The sequence below is a fragment of the Phlebotomus papatasi genome, chromosome 3 (genome assembly GCF_024763615.1).
Source record: "Phlebotomus papatasi isolate M1 chromosome 3, Ppap_2.1, whole genome shotgun sequence".
Taxonomy (NCBI): Eukaryota; Metazoa; Arthropoda; class Insecta; order Diptera; family Psychodidae; genus Phlebotomus; species Phlebotomus papatasi.
The window spans coordinates 78,099,534-78,119,005 of NC_077224.1; the positions used below are offsets into that span (position 1 = coordinate 78,099,534).

Sequence of the window (19,472 nt, forward strand, 5' to 3'; positions counted from 1 at the left end):
GCAAAATATCTTCCCATGCAACAGATAAGACACTGAAAATCTTTAGGATTAAAACCTGGTTGGGAGTATGATAAAAAGTCTGTGATGGTGAGAGGTGGGATTCATTAGGCCAGTGACTGCCAGAGTTTGACGCTGTTTCATTTTTTTTGTGTGTGATCGCGAAATCATTGCGATGGATTTGTACCTCAGTGTTTATGATTATGTGGTTTTTGGGACAATGCTGGCCATTTCGGGCCTCATTGGTGTCTACTTTGGTTTCTGTCGGACCCAAAAGCAGAACACCACGTCGGAATATTTGCTGGGAAGCAAGAAAATGGGTGTTTTTCCAGTTGCCATCTCTCTCACAGCCACGCACATCTCTGCCGTAACGATGCTGGGAGTTCCATCAGAGATGTACCTCTATGGAACACAGTACTGGGTTTGTGCCATTTCTGGGCTTATTGTCACCTTTGCCATGTCCCATCTCTATCTACCAGTCTTCATGGAGCTCCAAATAACATCCTGCTATGGGTATCTGGAGAAGAGATTCGGCGTCAGCCTTAGAAATTTCGCTAGTGGACTCTATACTCTCTACACTATCCTGGGTGTTCCAGTTCTTATCTATGCTCCTGCTATCGCCTTTAGCCAAGTCACTGGCATCAATTTGCACACAATCACGCCAATTATGTGCATTGTCTGCATCTTTTACACCACAATTGGCGGGATCAGGGCAGTTGTCTGGACAGACACGGTAAGATTTGGAACATGACTAAGCGATCTCAACTTTATCTTCTCTAGCAAAAACCGACTGAGAAGACCAGGAAGTTCTGGTTAACTGGTCGCTAAATTTCAATTTCAATTTATTAAATTAAATTGCTTTAAAACGTGAGCTCTTGAAGCAGAGCTTTGTCAAGAAGGAAGTCGTAAGAGCAGACATGAAAAAATTACTACATAATTCCCATTCTTGACTTCAATATATTTTTTGTGCTCTTTTAGACGATAATTCCTTTAAAAGACAAAAAATCGTTGTCCAAGTAGGAATTTTCTGGCTCAAAAAGACTTAGGGTAAGTGTGCCAAATTCCGGTCAGCTTGCAATTTCGGCCACATTTTTTGTTCGTCGAATTTCCATGAATTTTCAGTTTTTGCATACTCTACAGCAGAGGTGTGCAAGAACCGTTGAAACCGAATAAACGTCAAAATAAGTTTGTTCAGGTAGCGTTTTGGCCATTGACGTACAAGTCTCATTTGACGTTTGTTCGGTTTCAAACGGTTCTTGCACATCTCTGCTCTACAGATTATACTATGCAAAAAATAACAAAAAATGTCGCATCGACAAACAAGATGATTTGAAAAAGACATTTGGTAGAATTCCGGAAGGACAAGGAACTATAAGGATGAAGGTGGCCGGAATAGGCCACCAATGCTATGTCTACATTTTTATTCATTTTAAAATGTACTAAAAATGATTAAAGAGAAAATAAAGATGATAAACTGTCTACAAAGTTCCAGGGAACACTCCTTAAGAAGAAGTAATAAAATAAATCAATTTGTATTAAAAATATTACATTTTAAACCTGAGACTTTTGCGCTTGCATGCAACTATGCCGAAATTTGGCACACTTACCCTAATACTGATCCTTGTAAGTATTTTGCCTGTAAAATTTGGCAGTAGGGTAGCGACATTACTTATGGCCATTTTACTCACAGCTTCTTTTCTTTTTGACCAATTGAGATAAAATTTTAACTGTAATTTCTTTAAAGTACCTCCTTTCGATGTATCCAGGTGAATTTAGTAGAAAATTCCCCTAAGCCTCAGGAAAAGTATGATTTTTCCAACAATGGAAAATTCATGGCCACTTTTACGAACTTATGGCCTCTCGTGGAATGATTTATGGCCACAATGTAAAATGATGCAAAATAAACACTTAGAAATAAAATATTTTAAGTGCAAAAGAAAAGAAAAAGATTTTAGGTAGATTCATAAGTTTTTATTATTTTTTTTCATAAGTTTTTGTAGTTTTATTCATAATTGTAGCAATTATAGCGATTGCACTATTAATTGCTTCTAATTCTTCCTCTTCGTCGAGGCCAGCAATCCGTTTTTCACGATGAAAAATCCATATTTGACTGCATGAAAAACCCACCTCATAATTCCCTCTATTTGCTTTTCTAAGGCCATTGTGAAAACCTCCATGGTCTGATATTTTTTCCGGACCCTTCCCGGAGACTTTATTGAGGAGAATTGTGAGAGGAATGTGATACACTTGAAATACTCTAGTCGCGATCATACCATTTATCGATGCCTTTCAATGTCTGTGAGTTGAATATTGAGATTCCTTTTGGTTTCTTGTTATTTTTTTTTCTTAGTGATACTATTACAGTGCCCGCTTTGTAATCCGGATGATTGAGAGACAATGTGATAGAAGTCCGCTTCGTAATCCGGATGGATTTTTTGAATTTGTTCAACGTCTCGCAAATATAATACAGTAGAGTCTCGCTATAGGCCATCGCTCTATAGTCCACAATTTATTAACCGTTGATTTCAAAACACTGATTTTAAGTTAGGTTATGTTTTTTAGTATGCGACATGCATAATGATTTTAATATTTTTGGCAAACTTTATTAAGTAGTTGTGATAATTGTGATCCACAATGAAGAGAGCAAGGACAAGTACCACAATCGCAAAGAAAGTGGAAGCCGTCGAGCAATTTCAATACTAAAAATCGTTGATAATTTTAAAAAATTACATGGACTATAGTGCGACCCAAGTGTCAAATTTGAAACCAAATATGGACTATAGCGAGACTCTACTGTACAAGTTTTTTTTTTTTGTAGAATTAGAAGAAGTTTTAAAAAAAGATTAAAAAGACATAATTAGAGAATTCTATGCTATTAGGGTAAATTAAGCTAATTCAAAACCTGCTCCAAATGGAAATTTTTCGCTATTCCAAATGGAAACGTTATTGTTTTCACGATAAATACAGTACTAAATTATTACATTTATATGTTTTCTATACCACAGTTTCATTATTTAGTTAATTTTGCTCCAAATAGAGCGAAAATCCATTCATATTCACAAATTTTAATTTGTTAATTTCTCAAAAAAAATAAAAGTGCACCTTTTCACCATCGAATTTTTCATCGATCGACCATGTTTTCCAATGAAAAACACAATGAGGTGACTTTTGTTTAATATTTATGTCATATTTCTGGAAAATTTTAGTTAAATTAAGTGCTAATCTTTATTGTTAACGGTAGGGGAAGTGCTTATAATTTTGGACAGTCTGCTTATAAGCATCAAAGTTCCAAGTTTGAAGTGCGATATTTTCTATACTAATTGACATTTCTTGTTACTCTCTTTTCAGAAGGGTTGTTTAGAAACTTAGCAAGCTATTTATCGTCTTATTTTTATTAAAATTAGTTTTAATACGTTTAAAAATGAATCGATATGTAGAGGTGAATTTGACTCTTATTTTGGACAACTTGGTTATTAATTTTTACAACTTGTCTGTAAATTTGGACAGCTAATCCGCCTCAATAGGATGCCCATTGTTCTTCATTTGATGAACCAATCTTACCAAGTCCTCTTCCTGTTCATGTAAGGGAAACGTAGAATGTCACAGAAGCCCGGAAACTTTCCATATCATTCATTAAAGTGAGTTGACTTCGGTACTCCAAGTACGTGCGGATTCCCTCATTCCCTGTTCTTTCCGGGAGCCTTTCAAGGCATTTCTCGCTACATCTCTTTCGTAGAGATGATGCTCCTTTGTTTCTCCAGGCATTTGTCCAACCTAGTCATCACAAAAGCTAAAATTTCACGAAATTTCGTGAGAAAAACACCTGTCCAAAATAAGAATCATCACCTCACTGGTGAATGTCTTAAAAAATTTCCCATTTTTCACACGAAAAATATAATTCACAAGGCAAATCTCACTTCAGGTCAAATGTACAAATCATCAGTAACGTGAATCAACACAATATTCAATGAATATTCAATAATATCACTCAAAAACAGCGAACAAACTTTGTTACTACTTCACCAAAACTAAATAAGACTGAAGTAAGCCACGAAGTTCTGTCATATTTCTCGTAAGCAATTGCTCACACTGAATTTTCAACAAAGCAATTTCAACTCAAATCATATTCAAATTTTAACGTATTTAGTGTTAAAATATTCCAAAAAGAACAAATATTTAGATAGAATTCATTTTTCATCAAATATTGGAATAAAAATCCATCATTTTAATCAATTTATTTTTAGTGTCCAATGTTATCCTCAAACTGGACAAAATAAGAAACTGTCCAAAATTATGAGCACTTACCCTACGTGAGGTTTTCAAATGAAATAATTACCTATTTCGTGAACAAAAAGGGTTTTTCTGAAGTATCTGCAAATGCTTCAACGTCTAAATTATCGTATGATCTTTCCTTCAGATGGACATAATCATTTTGTTTGAACATTAATTGTTCAATTAAAAATTTTTCTTATCAGAAAAGATGATATTTCTGAAACTGACCATGAACGTGCAAGCGAATTTACTCCGTCGTCGATCGAACATAACTTCTTTACGAGGATCGGCGATGTCTCTTCCTTTTCAGGATTTTTAAGGCTTCATTTAGAGGTCCTTTAACAATATTTATTTCATGGTTATTTGCGATCTATGCGTCTCAGAGATCGTTTGTTTGCAGATATGACGCAGATTTAGTTCAATTTGCTTCTTCATTTCAGGAGCGATGACTAGGGGTGAAGCAATTTTTTTTAGACCTTCACCAAAGCATTTTAAAATGCTACTAGTATCCCTGTACCAAGTTATGTTTCGAAAAATGGAAAGTTTAATTACATTCTGGTTTTGAAGAGCCCTAATGATAGCTGCTTCATTATTTTCTGCAAAATATAGCGACATTAAATTGTCAAGTTTGAGTTCCATTACGGTTTTAAAAAGTTTTACAAAATATTATCGAAAATGCTTTTGTAGGCTTTTATTCAATAAAATTAACTACCACTATGCAAGATATGAAACCGCTATCACCAGCGGTTTGACAGCTATGCGCACTGAAATTTGTTGCATTTTTTTTCAGCCACCCTGTATATCCAAAGAATTTTCACTAAACAGTAACATTCTAGAAGAGTGAAGGAGCAATTTTATGTAATTCTCTTGAGAAAAAATATGAACTTAATGTGTTGAATCTTCTGTCAAAGTTAAAGCGTCTGAAACTTATGGCTGCATCTAAATTTTATATTTATTGTTAAATATTTTATTAAAATTTAATAGTAAAAGGACATATAGTTATTAAGGAAAGAAGTTTTGAAAAAATAGTACTAAATATTTTCGATTGAAGATACAATATTTTGTTGTTAAAAATTTTAAGATCGCTATAGTAAATTTCTTAACCATTTAACGAATTCTTAATCTTTATCCGCATTAGTGAAATATTTTACATAAATTAATTAGTATTGTACCGAAATATTAAAGTAAATCAATTTAAAATTTTCGTTTAATGATAGTACATCAAATATTCCTAATTTTGTGGTTCTTCAAAATTAATTTGTGGGAAATAAATGAAGATATATGCGAGGTGGCCATAAGTATATACTGGCCATTAGTAATGCCGCCACTCTACAAGAAAACACGTCATAGAGTTTTTTTCGGAAGGTGAAGGAGAGAGGTGGGGTGAAAATGACGGTCGTAATAATAATCCTCAAATTGACTTATGAAGCGGGGTCGTCCAAAAGACTTCAAGTCAATCTCTTTAACCATTCATCACTTAAATTTTACTGAAAATGTACAAAAGAGGGAAGTTTTAATCGTTTTTTGCTGACCAATTTTAATTTTCTGTTGATTTTGTAATCCAAATTTTCTTTTGAGATATTTACTACTTTATCTTTTAAATTAAAAATGTAACTTTAATTAAATTTACACGTTTTCTTTAGAAGAGTAATATTTATAATCGTTTATTATGTACATTATTTAAAGAAAAGTAAGCTCTTTTAAAAGTTCGAATAAGTTTAGAAAACATTTCTTTAATATGTTTATTCAAAAAAAAATTAGCATTTTGTACGTTTTCAAAAATATAAAATATTCGCAATATTAAATATTCACTTTTAAATTGATGATGGTTCAAAATTGCTTACATTGTGATCATAGGCTTAACCCTCTGACGATGTTTTCTTTAATATGCGAAAAAAGTTCTAAAACAATGTTTTCTAGGATAATTATTATGATCCAATAAATTCGAAAAAACCATCCATTCTTCATTAAGTCGTTTAGTTTAGGCGCTAGGTGAGAAAATATAAAAATTTTTTGAAACTCTTTTTGCTTCTAAAATTCATATTTTTAGTTTTTTTCAAATGTTTTAAATAAAATATACAAAGTAGAATGACATATCTTTCAGTAAAAAATAAATTATTTTAGTCAGATAACTTTAAATCGGTATTTTTATGGAAATTGGAAATGAGCTTTTTTGCACAAATATTTTTTGTTGGTTTTTCTCTGACCTGTCACACAAAACTGGGAATAGCAACAAAACAAAGAGTCAAAATGAGTTCAAACTTTCAAGAGATGTTTATAAGACTATTACCGAGGACACTTTAGCACTTTTAAATAAAACCTTTATTGTCGCTGTAAATGTGATTTTTGTGAAGACTGCTTGGAGGCGGTCTTACCCGTTAGAGGGTTAAACAAGAAATCTTAAAAGAACATATTAATACATATTATAAACATATAATATTTTAAGTTCAATAACACTGTTCAACAATTTTGAACTTTTTTTTTGTCCCTGGGTTCTCATGCTATTTTTTCTATTGCTAGGGTCAAATGATTTACGAAAATACTTATCATTTTGATTTCATTTGGATTTTGCGCCTGGAATCTAGGCAAAACCGTTTTTGCCGTTTTTTGATACTTGGGTGCCTATATCTCCTATTCTGCTGAACCGATTTATTTCTCACTATGGAATAATTTGTTCTCCTTTACATGCCCGATAAATCCTCTGAACAGATGAAGTTCGTACAACTGACACCAGGGGCGCTGTAGTCTCATAAATGTCAGAAAACATGGAAAAATCGAACTTTCTAGCAACTTTGATCAAAAATATCTCGAAAACTAGGACTGTCCCTAACAATCTGTTTTGTGGGTTTGATAGAGAATTTAATCAGCTACATTTTCGTCCATGTACAATTTTTCTCTCAGATTATTTTTTAACCTCAATATAGAGGTTCAAACGAAAAATGAGCACTCAGCCAACTAAAGAAAAACTTAACTATTTCGCACATTTTGACTTTTTCTCTTCAAGTTTAGATAACCCAGAGTATTATTTTCACTTTTCTTACAATTGTAGGATTTTATTAATACTTATTGCATTATAAAATGTGTTTAGATATAATACAAGGTAATAACTCAAACAATATCTTCAGTAAGATTTCAGTGTTATTTCAATCTCAAAAGACTATTACAAAAAAGGCATATTAACTGCATATTGCAAAATTTTAAATATTTCAAAGAATATTTCTTGTTAAATTAACGTTTTAGAATCAATAAGTATCTATTTTACCTTTTACATACCAGTTACATATGGAAAACTTTGCAAAAAATCCTTTTTCTAAATTCATTTCTTTTTATAATTTTTTAAAAATTTTTCCTACATTTATCTACAATCCTACAATTTTAACCTCATAATTACGTGATTTTCGTCGAAATAAATCTAAAACTAGTTTTTGAACTTGTAATTGTTACTTTATGTATATCACATACGTTAAAGTTTTATACAAGTTTCCAAGTAATAAAATAATATTTAAAAATTTAAAATGTCATATAAAAATCACCATAATATCAATATTTAAGTATTAAATAATATAATAAAAGCTTGTACTGCTTAATTGCGAGGAAAAAAAACAATAACACTCGAAATTGTGAAGGTTTTATTTAGTTGGCTGAATGCTCATTTTTCGTTTGAACCTCAATATCGAGGTTAAAAAATAATCTGAGAGAAAAGTTGTACATGGACGAAAATGTAGCGGATTAAATTCTCTATCAAACCCATAAAACAGATTGTTAGGGACAGTCCTAGTTTTCGAGATATTTTTGATCAAAGTTGCTAGAAAGTTCGATTTTTCCATGTTTTCTGACATTTATGAGACTACAGCGCCCCTGGTGTCAGTTGTACGAACTTCATCTGTTCAGAGGATTTATCGGGCATGTAAAGGAGAACAAATTATTCCATAGTGAGAAATAAATCGGTTCAGCAGAATAGGAGATATAGGCACCCAAGTATCAAAAAACGGCAAAAACGGTTTTGCCTAGATTCCAGGCGCAAAATCCAAATGAAATCAAAATGATAAGTATTTTCGTAAATCATTTGACCCTAGCAATAGAAAAAATAGCATGAGAACCCAGGGACAAAATCATCGTCGCACAGTGTAATAAAAAAAGTTAACTCTATCGGAGTCAATTTGGGTCCAAGTTGACACTATCGGATTCTGTGGAGTAAAAAATAGCTGTTGACTATATTAGAGTTTAAGTCTATCGGGGGTTGACTCTATTGAGGTCCCAATGTACTAACATTTCAGCCTAATCCACACGAAAGGACTGGAGCTAATTAACTTAGAAAATTGAAAAAAAAAACTTTTTAATTAGACCGTCTCTGCTAATGATTTCACGAACTTCCGATATTAGAATAAGATATGGCATTTTACGAGAGCTTTACAAAACGCCCTAATTGATCAATTTCGGACAATTAAAACAAAAGCTAGAATCATTTTATGAAAAAAAATTGATGACCCCTTCTAGGTCGGGTCAGAGGAGCTGGGATCTTAAGTTTTTTATTTTTATTCGAAAGCTCTGAGGCCCGGCTATAACATGCTAAAATTTGAGCTTGATCGATGCCATAGCGCCATAGGGTTGGAAGGATCGATGCACCAAGTTGCAATTTCTACCACATATATGAGATGTATGTATATACGGTATATACACACCTTTGCCGAAAGTCGGAAGTCGTTATCTCACTTAGTTTGGGAGTTATTAAGCTTCAAAGTGCGACCGGTCCAGACGGTCGGACGGTCGGACGGTTTTTAGCCATTCATATTATTCGTGATCAGGAAGTTGAGATACGGGTAATACAATTTTTTTTTATATTCCCTTCTTGAGGCTAGGAAAAAGGCCTAGGTTCCCATTTTCTTCAAGAAATATAAAATAGAAAAAAAAAACGTTTTTTTATGAAGCTGTAACTGTACAGTACAAAATTGCAAAGGTTCCCCATAATTGCAGTTTTTATAAGTTCTAGACCTCAACTGTTTTAATCCTAGGTATATGGACTCTTAGGCTCCCTGTAAGTTCAGAGTTTATTGAAGTCTTAACGATCAAGGACCAAACCATGTTTATACGGTACAACTTAATATTTATCGGATGAGATTCGATTTTGAACCAAAGAATAAAAATCCTATTTAATCATTCTCTTTTAGATTCAGTTTCTACTGATGGTCGGGGCCTTAGTTGTGGTCATCGTAATGGGTACTGATATCCTTGGCGGATTTTCTGAAGTTTTCAAGATCGCCGATCGCGGAGAGAGGATCATTCTATTTGAGTGAGTACTCCAGAGAAGCTCAAAAAGAAAAAGCTTGAACAAATTAATCCAAATACACAACTTGCATGATTCACGGTTTCTGCGATAAAACTGAATAATTTATGCCACAAGGCATTGAATTAGAAAATGAGATAATATTGCCGTGCAAATCCCATCTAAAAATAATATTTAAACCATTTCATTGGGGAGATGATTAGGAAAATTATTTTATTTACAGCATGAGTATGGATCCATTTCTGAGATCATCATTCTTGATGGTCAGCATTGGATTAACAACAATGTGGATTGCCCATATTGGGGTATCTCCTGAGTGTGTTCAGCGTTTTCTGGCCATTCCAACACTTTCGGATTCGAGAAAGTAAGTTAGGTCTTTAATCTGATTTTCTTTTTTAGATCGGCTAAAAGAGGATGATTTCTGGGTTATTTTTAGAGTTGTGTGGATCTTTGGCATTGGACACATCATCATAAAGCTCTGTTCAGTTTACAATGGTCTCATTGTCTATGGGAAATATGAAGATTGTGATCCCGTGAGCGATGGTAGAGTGAAAAAAGCCGATCAGGTCTTTGCGTACTACGTTTTGGATGTTGCCTCATCAATTCCGGGACTTTCAGGACTCTTTGTGGCTGGAATTTTCTCTGCAGCTCTCTCTTCTATGTCCAGTTGCATGAACACCCTCGCTGGTACTTTCTACATGGACTTCGTGAAGCACAGATACCCATCTTTGTCTGACGAAACTGGCAGCCGGATCATGAAAATGTTGGTGGTTTTCATTGGAACAACATGTTTGGGATTGGTTTTTGTGGTCGAGAAACTTGGGAATATCTTCAGCCTTGGCATTTCAATTGGAGGAGTTACAGCCGGTACTCTGCTGGGAATTTTCACACTGGGAATGGTCTGTCCACGTGCCAATACAACAGGAGCCCGTTGGGGTGCTTATGTATCCTTGGCCATTGTCAGTGGCATTGTTCTTGGTGCCCAGCTCAACATTATGCAGGGAAATCTAAAATATCCAAGCCTCCCGCTAAATGTCCACGGATGCAATTCAAGTGATTTTGGAAATGTCACATCTATCATCCTCAATGAGCATCACGACAATTCTTCAGTGCCTTGGATCTTCAGAATTGGTTTTATGTACTACTCCGTGATTGGGATGCTTATTGTCTTTATTGTGGGATATCCTGTGAGTCTTCTAACTGGAGGACACGATGATATTGACGAGAGACTCTTGGCACCCTTCCTTCGGGGATGGTATCGAAATCAGCGGAAGGCAAAGAATCTCACGAAAATTGTGCGAAAAGATCAAGAGATGCATCTCTTCCTGGGCACTCCTAAAGACATCCCATCCGACAAGTAACTATAACGTGTCATTTTTTCGTGGTACATAAATTTTTTTCCCATCTATATTTGCATAAATATACTTTATTCTCTCCTGACGTAGTCTCTTTGCCAGTTGCATCATCATTTCCTCAGATTCTCGAATATCCTTCCCCAGGGTCTTTGTGAATGTCTCCTGAAGCCACTTTGTTGTATTTTCCAGGACTTCTTGAAAGCCCTCGAACACCCCTTTAGTCTGCCCATACCTTTTCGCATTCACCATGTCCGTTAAGAGATACAATCCTGCATTCTTCACACTTGTCAGGAGACGCGTTTTCAAGATTTCCGCCTGAGGCAGAGCTATCTGTGCACCCTCATATGCCTTCACAGCTGCCTGAAGGGCATGCCGACAATCCAGGACCAGCGACAATTTGTCATCTGTCCTCCTGGTCATAGGAATCAAATTCCAGTACTGAATAGTCTGTTCAGAGCACTTCGTAGCTGCTGTCAGGAGAGCTCCAGAAGTTCTCCATTGTTCAGCCACGGAAACTAATCTATCCCGAATATGACGGGCTTCCTCGAGTTCCCTATCCAACCTCTGTTCCAGCCCAGAGGTATAGCTCCCTCCAGTTATTGAGGCTAAGAGCAAAAATCCCCAATCAATTCCTAATCAAAGGACAATGGGCAAAAGTGGTCTATGGTGCGACCACCAATGAGACCTATATCATTGAATAGGCCACGGAATAGGTAACAACTTTTGCTCCGGGACCAAAGTTCTAAACCATGGGGGAAAAGTTCTAGAGCAAAAAACAGTTTTCGTAGAAGAAAAATAATCTCTTATACGAAATCTGCGCATTTATAATGTCTTTTTTAAGGAAATACATAAACTGCAACATAAAATGTATTAAATGACTGCATATTCTCGAAATAAACAGAAGAACATAAGTCTTTACAATGCATAACATGCGTAATAGGACATTGAAACATAAGGGGTCAAAGTCAAAACTTGATACCTTATATCACAGATATTTATCAACCGAATTTAATCAATGAATACTCAATCGAAAGGTCTCGAAAAATCCTACAAAATGACGGTATAAATAAGTTTACAAGTCGACGACAAGGGACGATCCAGGTTATCAAAGTTTTCGATTAACAAGAAATATGTTAAGTTTTGAAACTATTCACCCGATTATAATGATCTTATAATATGTATGTCTCATACTTTTATAGAGAGAGATATGACCTTATTGTATTCATCGACTTCAGTAGAATCATTACATATTTTGATTTATTTTTCTAACTGTGATTTATTTATTTATTTTCTTTTGAAATCGTGGTCAGATTTTATAAGGCTGAATAGCCTTCCATAAACCTTGTTCACATGCCGAGTTTCAGCTTTCTAGCTTTTCTCAGAGAGGAGTTATAGTCGAAAAAGTCCTCATTTTGTATGGGGACTGATGGATGGAGTGGTAGGGGAAAACGTATGTATTCACGGTTAAAGAGCCTTCCATTACCCTTGATCGTATGCCATGTTTCTGATTTCTCCTTCTTTTTACAGAAGAGTTATATTGGAAAAAGTTGCTATTTTATATGGGGGCTACAAGAACGAGTGGCGGATGGAGGAGCCTATATACATGGTTAAAAAGCCTTTCGTAAACCTTGATCCCATGCCGAGTTTCAGCTTTCTACCTTTTCTAAGAGGGGAGTTATAGTGGAAAATGTCCACATTTTGTATGGGGGCTATTGGAAGGAGAGCTGGGGGGAGGGAGTAGTATCCATGGATAAATAGCATAAGTCATACATTGACTCCATACCGAATTTCATGAAGATCCCTTTAGCTGATGTTGAGTAATTCAACGTCAAAATAGTATTTTTTCGAAAGGATAAAGGTGTTTTTACAAGGAATCCCGGTGAATATCGTCCTGGATCTCGGTAATTTTTCATCCTACACCATTACCTATAAAATGCGCCTAGTCCCATCTGTGGTCGCCACATAGACCAACTCCCATACATTTTTGCCCAATGTCCTTTATTGACACCAGAGGAAATTCATACCCCAGAGACCATCTTGCTCCTCATAGAGACCCCTCAATTTGATGTACTCCTTCTTGAGATCCTCAACTCTCTGCTGACCATGCTGAATCATTTCCACATGCAACTCATCTTCTGTTATTTGCATAGACCTTGCACTTACCTTAGCCACAAATTCTTCCTGTTCAAGGGCTTTTCTGGGATTAGAAATTATTCCTAGTTGTAGAGCCATCTGGAACATTAATCCAAACACCATTCATTCCATCACGAAAATCCACAATGCACAAAAAAAAAAAACATTAAAATACGTACAGTACGGACCTTAAGAAGATCATCCCTTTCAGAGTTCAAAGGGTTCAAAGACACTTGTGGATCCTTTATTTGAACAGAAAATGGATCATCAGAGTAATCAATTGTAAGTTCTTTTTGCTTCTTTAGATTCTCCAAATGTTCCACCCAAGCTTCAGCTGTAGCTAATCTTGCTCCTGGACATTTCATTTCCAGCACCAAAATTTCTTCATCGAGTCTCTGAAAAGCACTAGCTATTGACTCACTTTTCTGCAGGAAAAAAAACCATTGAAAATCCCTCTGAGTATCCATTGAAAAAAAAATAGAAGGCTCTCTAATTACCTTCTCATTTATCGATTGACTTTGGTTGGCAATTTTCTGAATATCCGGTGTGACTGCAGAGGAAGTTTTACAGCCCATTTTTCCCTCAAATTCCATATGAACACGCTAAAATTGCCTTCTGCACTGTTTGATCACTAAACACACAATACCTGGAATCCTTTGAATCAATAAGCTCATTTTAGGCATTATTGGTGCTTATGTATATTTACGTGATTTCGTAATTGCTTGTGATTGAATTTTCCTCACTTTCCACTACATAAAAAAACATCAAACTTAAGTGAAAAGCACTGCGTATTGGAGGGAAAACTACTATTTAAACGCTATATCCTGAGTGACCGGACATGTTTTTTTTCACTCAGGATCACAAGTATAAATAAATATTAACGAGAAATCCAAAAATATTTTCAATGGAAAATATATATTTTTTAAATTAAATATTCTTTAAAAAATATATATTTTTTTTTACATTTTTTTAAGGAATGTACTCGATAGAACTATACAAAAACTGTACATGAAACTGTACAGAACTTTGACGATCCTAATCTTCATCGTTCTAACCCGATTTCGTTCAATTGAAACCCGATTTTTAACGAAAATTCTTCGTAGAGACCTTAAACCTAAAAGTGAGCTAAATCTTAGTATTTTTGAATTATTTTTAGTTATGATTTTTTTTTAAATTTATTAACTTGTGTAGAGGGTAACTATCGGTCCTTCCTTTCCTATATACATTTTTTTTTTTAATTATGAAGCAAGAAGAAAATGTTATTTAAAGAAAAGATTTAGGGTAAAATTAGGTAATTGGAACCATTTACAATTTGGAACATTTGAGATTTTCTCACTGCTTTAGATATTCAAAAGGAAGAAACGCCCTTTTATTTCTTTTTAATCGTCTTTTTCTTCTTTCGCGATCTTTGTAATCTTTTTGGTCATCTGAAACAATGAGAAAATCTCAAATGTCCCAATTTGTAAATGGTTCCAAATTACCTAATTTTACCCTAAATCTTATTTTAAATAACATTTTCTTCTTGCTTCATAATTAAAAAAAAATGTATATAGGCAAGGAAGGACCGATAGACCCTCTACACAAGTTAGTTCTCAAAGAATAGAATATACTAAAAATCCTAAGAGTTTGTCTAAAAATTTAAGGCCCTAGTAAAGAATTTTATTGATTTTTCAATAATCTCAAACTTTATGAAGTTAGGATTCATATTAGTTTTTTGTGAGATTTTTTACTCTTATTCTTTGCGCTCAATAAAACGTTTCTTTGGAAGCCGATCCTCCAAAAATTTGTGAAATACCAACAGAGATAATTTTATAATTGGCCCTCCTTCTTATTAAAATCCTGGCTACGCCTTTGATAATAAAGATGGTATATGTTTAGTACATGACTGTGCTAAATTGACTTGTGACAGACATTTAAAAAATCTATATAAAATAGTGATAAATTTCTGCTTCACACACCTCGAGATACCTAAAAAAAATTACTGTTAAATCAGTTGCAGACATTGTTTTATGTACTAAAATTTTATACGTGTACTAGAAAATGCCAGAAAATTTTACTCAATAAAAATGAGAGAGTAAATTAAATCTCAAAATATGATACACAGCAGTTATAATAATTGTGAGAATTTTTGCAAACTTAAGTTCAATGTTAATTGTCTTTATGTACAGGGAATCGTCAATCAGAGCAAGTGACACTCAAATTATCAATCATTTTTTTCAGAGTGGAGACAGGAAAAATTCCTGACTTAAAATGCTTGACTTGCTACACGACATGTGTCCTTTAATAGCTCAGTTGGTAGAGCAGTCTTCTAGTTAACGCTTTTCCACTTCGATCCTGGGTGGGTACAGGAATTTTTCCTGTCTCCACTACGTTAAAAAACGGGGTGATTTAAGTCACTTGCTCTGATTGACGATTCTCTGTTATAATAATTGTGTTGAAATATTTTTAAGTATTATCTGTCTTATAACATACACATCAGCTGTAAATTTTAGGTAAAATTCATGAGTATCGGTTGTAAGTAATTTTAGTACAGGTATTATAGTACATTATTATAGGTAGTACAGGTACTACATGTTCAAAATATATTATATTTTTGAATTTAACTTTTTAATTTTTCTTTTTCTTGTCATTAATGTATTTTTTTTCCTTGAAGTTTGATCAGTTTTCTATTCATATAGATAGATTAAGTAAAGTCACTTTTTTTTCAAATAGTTATTCTTCAATTTACTTCTCTTATTATATTTTTACTTTAAACTATTCAGTTAAATTAGACTTTAAGAATGAAATGTTAATTTTTTTATACTACTTTTGAATTCAAAGTTACTGCAATGTATTGCCATCTGTGGTGGAAATGGCTTATAGCCGATTTACCAAATAAATCATATCTATCTATCTATATTTTCGAATTGAAAATTGGAGATTTTATCATTAAGTTTTACATAAGCAATTTCATGTTTTTTTCACGGGTTTTTGTGAGAAATTTTTAACTAAAACAAATTTTATCTTACATTACTAGTTTTTTTTCTCTTAAAAGAACACAGACCCTCTTTGAAACAGTTTGTTTAATAAACGGGTCCCTTCAGGAGATTCAAATGTTATCAATATTCAGGGTAGTTGAATCGAACTACAACTGACATTAAAGCGCAATAATTTTGAAACTCCTGGTATCGTAACAGTAGCGTTCATTTCATCTAATGCCGGCTTCAGACTGGAGGTTTAGCCTAATTTCCGAAGGTCTCAAAAATCTAAATAACAAGCAATTTTATTGGTTTTTCAAAATCTAATGAATCATTTGCCCTTATAATCCAATCTTAAACAATTTTCTAAAAAATCGTGCCTGATAAGAAATTAGAGGAGTTAAACCAGATGGCTAAGTCTTAGGTCTGAAGCCCTTATAAGGCTTGTTTTTTCCTCTACAGTAGTGGTGGAAATAAGAATAATTCCACCCCTTGATCCTTAAAGAAACTCAATAAAAAAAGAAATTTTGAAAAAAAATTATACGAAACCATAACGTCCTTTCATGCCAACATAAAAAATCGACATTTTGATTTTTTATTCTAAGTATTTTCAGAAATGTAATAGAATTTTGTTTTTTAGGCTGGAAATAAGTATAATTCCACTCAATAAATTGAGCGCTAGGGTATTTATTTTTGACCAAATTTACGTTAATATCTTTTAATAATTTCATTTTTAATTATAATTAATAAATTAAGTTCCATTTCCTAAAATTTGCATTAATTTTTACAGAAATAGGAAAAATGTTTAACGAACAAAAATAAAAGAAAAATTAAAGTCGTGGTGGCGATTTATTTTAGGAACTAAGAAAAATGACTAGGTTCTATCAGATAATTATCAAATTTGTCAATATATCCGCCATAAATGCCTTTGAAGGTACCCCAAGGGTCAAAAATCTACTGTTGTTAGAGGCCATAAGAGCTTTTTGCCTCTAACTGTGTTGCTTTTCAGTGGAAAAAAGAACTTTTCCACTAAAATTTGATTGTAAAACTATGCTTTTTGTTTAGTCTGGTTATGTCCCGATGCTTTTGTCCCAAAATGGCATTCGTAAGTCGCCTTGGGTCATCGTCGCATGAAAACTAAAAATTATTGCAAAAAAGATTTTTAACAGTTTGACCAACATGACATGTTTTACGGTATTTGAAAGTTTCAAAGTTAGTTTTTTTTTCACAAAAATGACTGATAGATCTTGCTTTCGCTTGTTTTCAGTCTAAAAAACTAATTTTGAAATTTTCAAATAGCGTAAAACAAGCCTAAAATACAAAATTCTATTATATTTCTAAAAATACTTCGAATAAAAAATCGAAATGTCGATTTTTTATGTTGGTATGAAAGGACGTAATGGTTACGTATTTTTTCGACATTTCTTTTTTTGAGTTTCTTTGAAGATTAAGGGGTCGAATTATACTTATTTCCACCACTTTATGATACTTTTTAATGCTTTTTCGTAAGGAAAGTCAAATGAAAGAGAGTAATGGTGGTATTACAATTAAAAAAAATTCAGGAGAACAAATTTTCTCCTAAACATGGTTTTTAGTTAGTACATTACTCCTCTCATGTGCTTCTGCGTTATCGACGTTTCAAGTGTTGGTTGATGTTACGACTTTTTTCTCAGTCCTCGTCGTGTTCCAAAACGATCAGTCATAACTGGAACCAACACAAAGAAAAGTCAGTGAGGCAGAAGCACATTAGAACAGTCATGTACTAAAGAAAATGTTCAGGAAAAAGATTTTCCCTTTTCCTTTTTCACAGGAATAGCACCATTAATTGCGCTATATTTAGCTGGAACCTCTTGTATCTCTATTGAAAAAAAAAAACTTTTGTACGACTAATTTGAATAAATCTTTCGTATTTCGTCTCGATACAGGGATCCTGGGCTGTAGTCAAGCGTCACCGTGTGTGACAATTTAGACTACCGTAATGCCCTATAGACAGACTTACGGCTAAAGTCGAGAGACGGCATAGTGATAAACTGACTGGAATGTTGTCTAATCATAATTTTGATTACAATTACATTAAGCCGTCATTCGGTTTAAGTCGTAGGTGTGTCCAGTAGCTAATGATCAACTTTCCACATGTGATTTTTGAACCACGGCGTCAAATTAATCGCCAATGTAAATCGATGAGTTGTCTTGAAAAGAACTTTTAATCTTTGGGCGCAAAATCAATTCCATGAGAGGGAGTGGACGTTCCAAAAAAAACTTGATTCCATTATAAAAATCATGTACAAGTATTTTCTTTACGATGTTTAATCCTCAAGAAGAAATTTCGATTTTTGCAAAAATTAAGCGATTGATGTTACAAAATGCCTCTCCAAATTTTCACGGTAAAAAAATCAGAAAAAATTGTGAAATAGGGTAATTTAAGCTAATTCAAAACCTGCTTCAAATGGAAATTTTTCGCTACTCTAAATGGAAACGTCACTGTTTTCATGATAAATACAGTACTAAATTACTATATTTATATATTTTCTATACCTCAGTTTCATTATTTAGTTAATTTTGCTCCAAATAAAGCGGAAATCCATTGACATTCACAAATTTTAATTTGTTAATTTCTAAGAAAAATTAAAAGTGTACCTTTTCACCATCGAATTTTTCATCGATTTACCATGTTTTCCAATGAAAAACTCAATAAAGGTGACTGATGTTTATTCGTTTTGTTTAACATTTATGTCTTATTTCTGGCTAATTTTAGTTAAATTAAGTGCTAATCTTTATTGTTAACAGTACGTGAAGTTTTCAAATGAGATAATTACCTATTTCGTGAACAAAAAGGGTTTTTCTGAAGTGTCTGCAAATGCTTTAATTGGAAACACCGGAAATATGATTTTTTGGAGAGATTTTTTTATTGTTTTAGATGTGAAAGGAGAAAAGACCAGGAATAAGTACAAATCCTGCACTCAAGAGCAACTCAACAAGGTTTTGGAAGCCTTTCGTCGCGGTTTCACTTGCACTGTTTGTCTCCAATTAGAAAATTTCCCTTGTCTCCATTTAGATTAATTTGTTTAAGCATTTTACACTCGCGTATTTTTCTTGGATTTAATAAGTTTTCAAATTATATCTAAAGAATTTTCACTAAACAGTAACATTCTAGAAGAGTCAAGGAGCAAATTTATGTAATTCTCTTGAGAAAAAATATGAACTTAATGTGTTGAATCTTCTGTCAAAGTTAAAGCTTCTGGAAATGGTTTTGAATTAGGACATTTACCTTAGTAAAAAAAAATTGTCCTGAGTAAAAATCAACCCGTTTGGTCACTTACCACTTTGAGGGGTGTTAATAACACAAAAGTAATCATTACGCTTGTTGGCCTTTAATGGAATCACGGGCACTGTCAATCGATATTCAGTTGATTCCGATGGCAAAGCCCTTGGGGGAGTGTTCAGTTGTTGATGTTTGAACATTGCAGGTAAAAA

General features: G+C 33.6%; 2 protein-coding genes across 2 annotated transcripts; one reads left to right on the plus strand and one right to left on the minus strand.

The window, feature by feature from the left end:
- The first annotated feature begins 80 nt into the window (after positions 1-80).
- On the plus strand, positions 81-10,993 carry LOC129805894 (sodium-coupled monocarboxylate transporter 2-like). The gene is made up of 4 exons (XM_055854132.1): positions 81-730; positions 9,438-9,559; positions 9,777-9,917; positions 9,990-10,993. The coding sequence occupies exons 1-4, from the start codon at positions 173-175 to the stop codon at positions 10,912-10,914; spliced, it is 1,746 nt and encodes a 581-aa protein (XP_055710107.1). The 5' UTR covers positions 81-172; the 3' UTR covers positions 10,915-10,993.
- Positions 10,915-19,460, minus strand: LOC129806773 (uncharacterized). Its single transcript, XM_055855544.1, has 5 exons — positions 19,319-19,460; positions 13,539-13,591; positions 13,221-13,496; positions 12,933-13,140; positions 10,915-11,513 (listed from the first exon to the last, which is right to left on the minus strand). Exons 1-5 carry the CDS (start codon positions 19,458-19,460, stop codon positions 10,915-10,917), a joined length of 1,278 nt encoding a protein of 425 aa, XP_055711519.1.
- Positions 19,461-19,472: the final 12 nt, after the last annotated feature.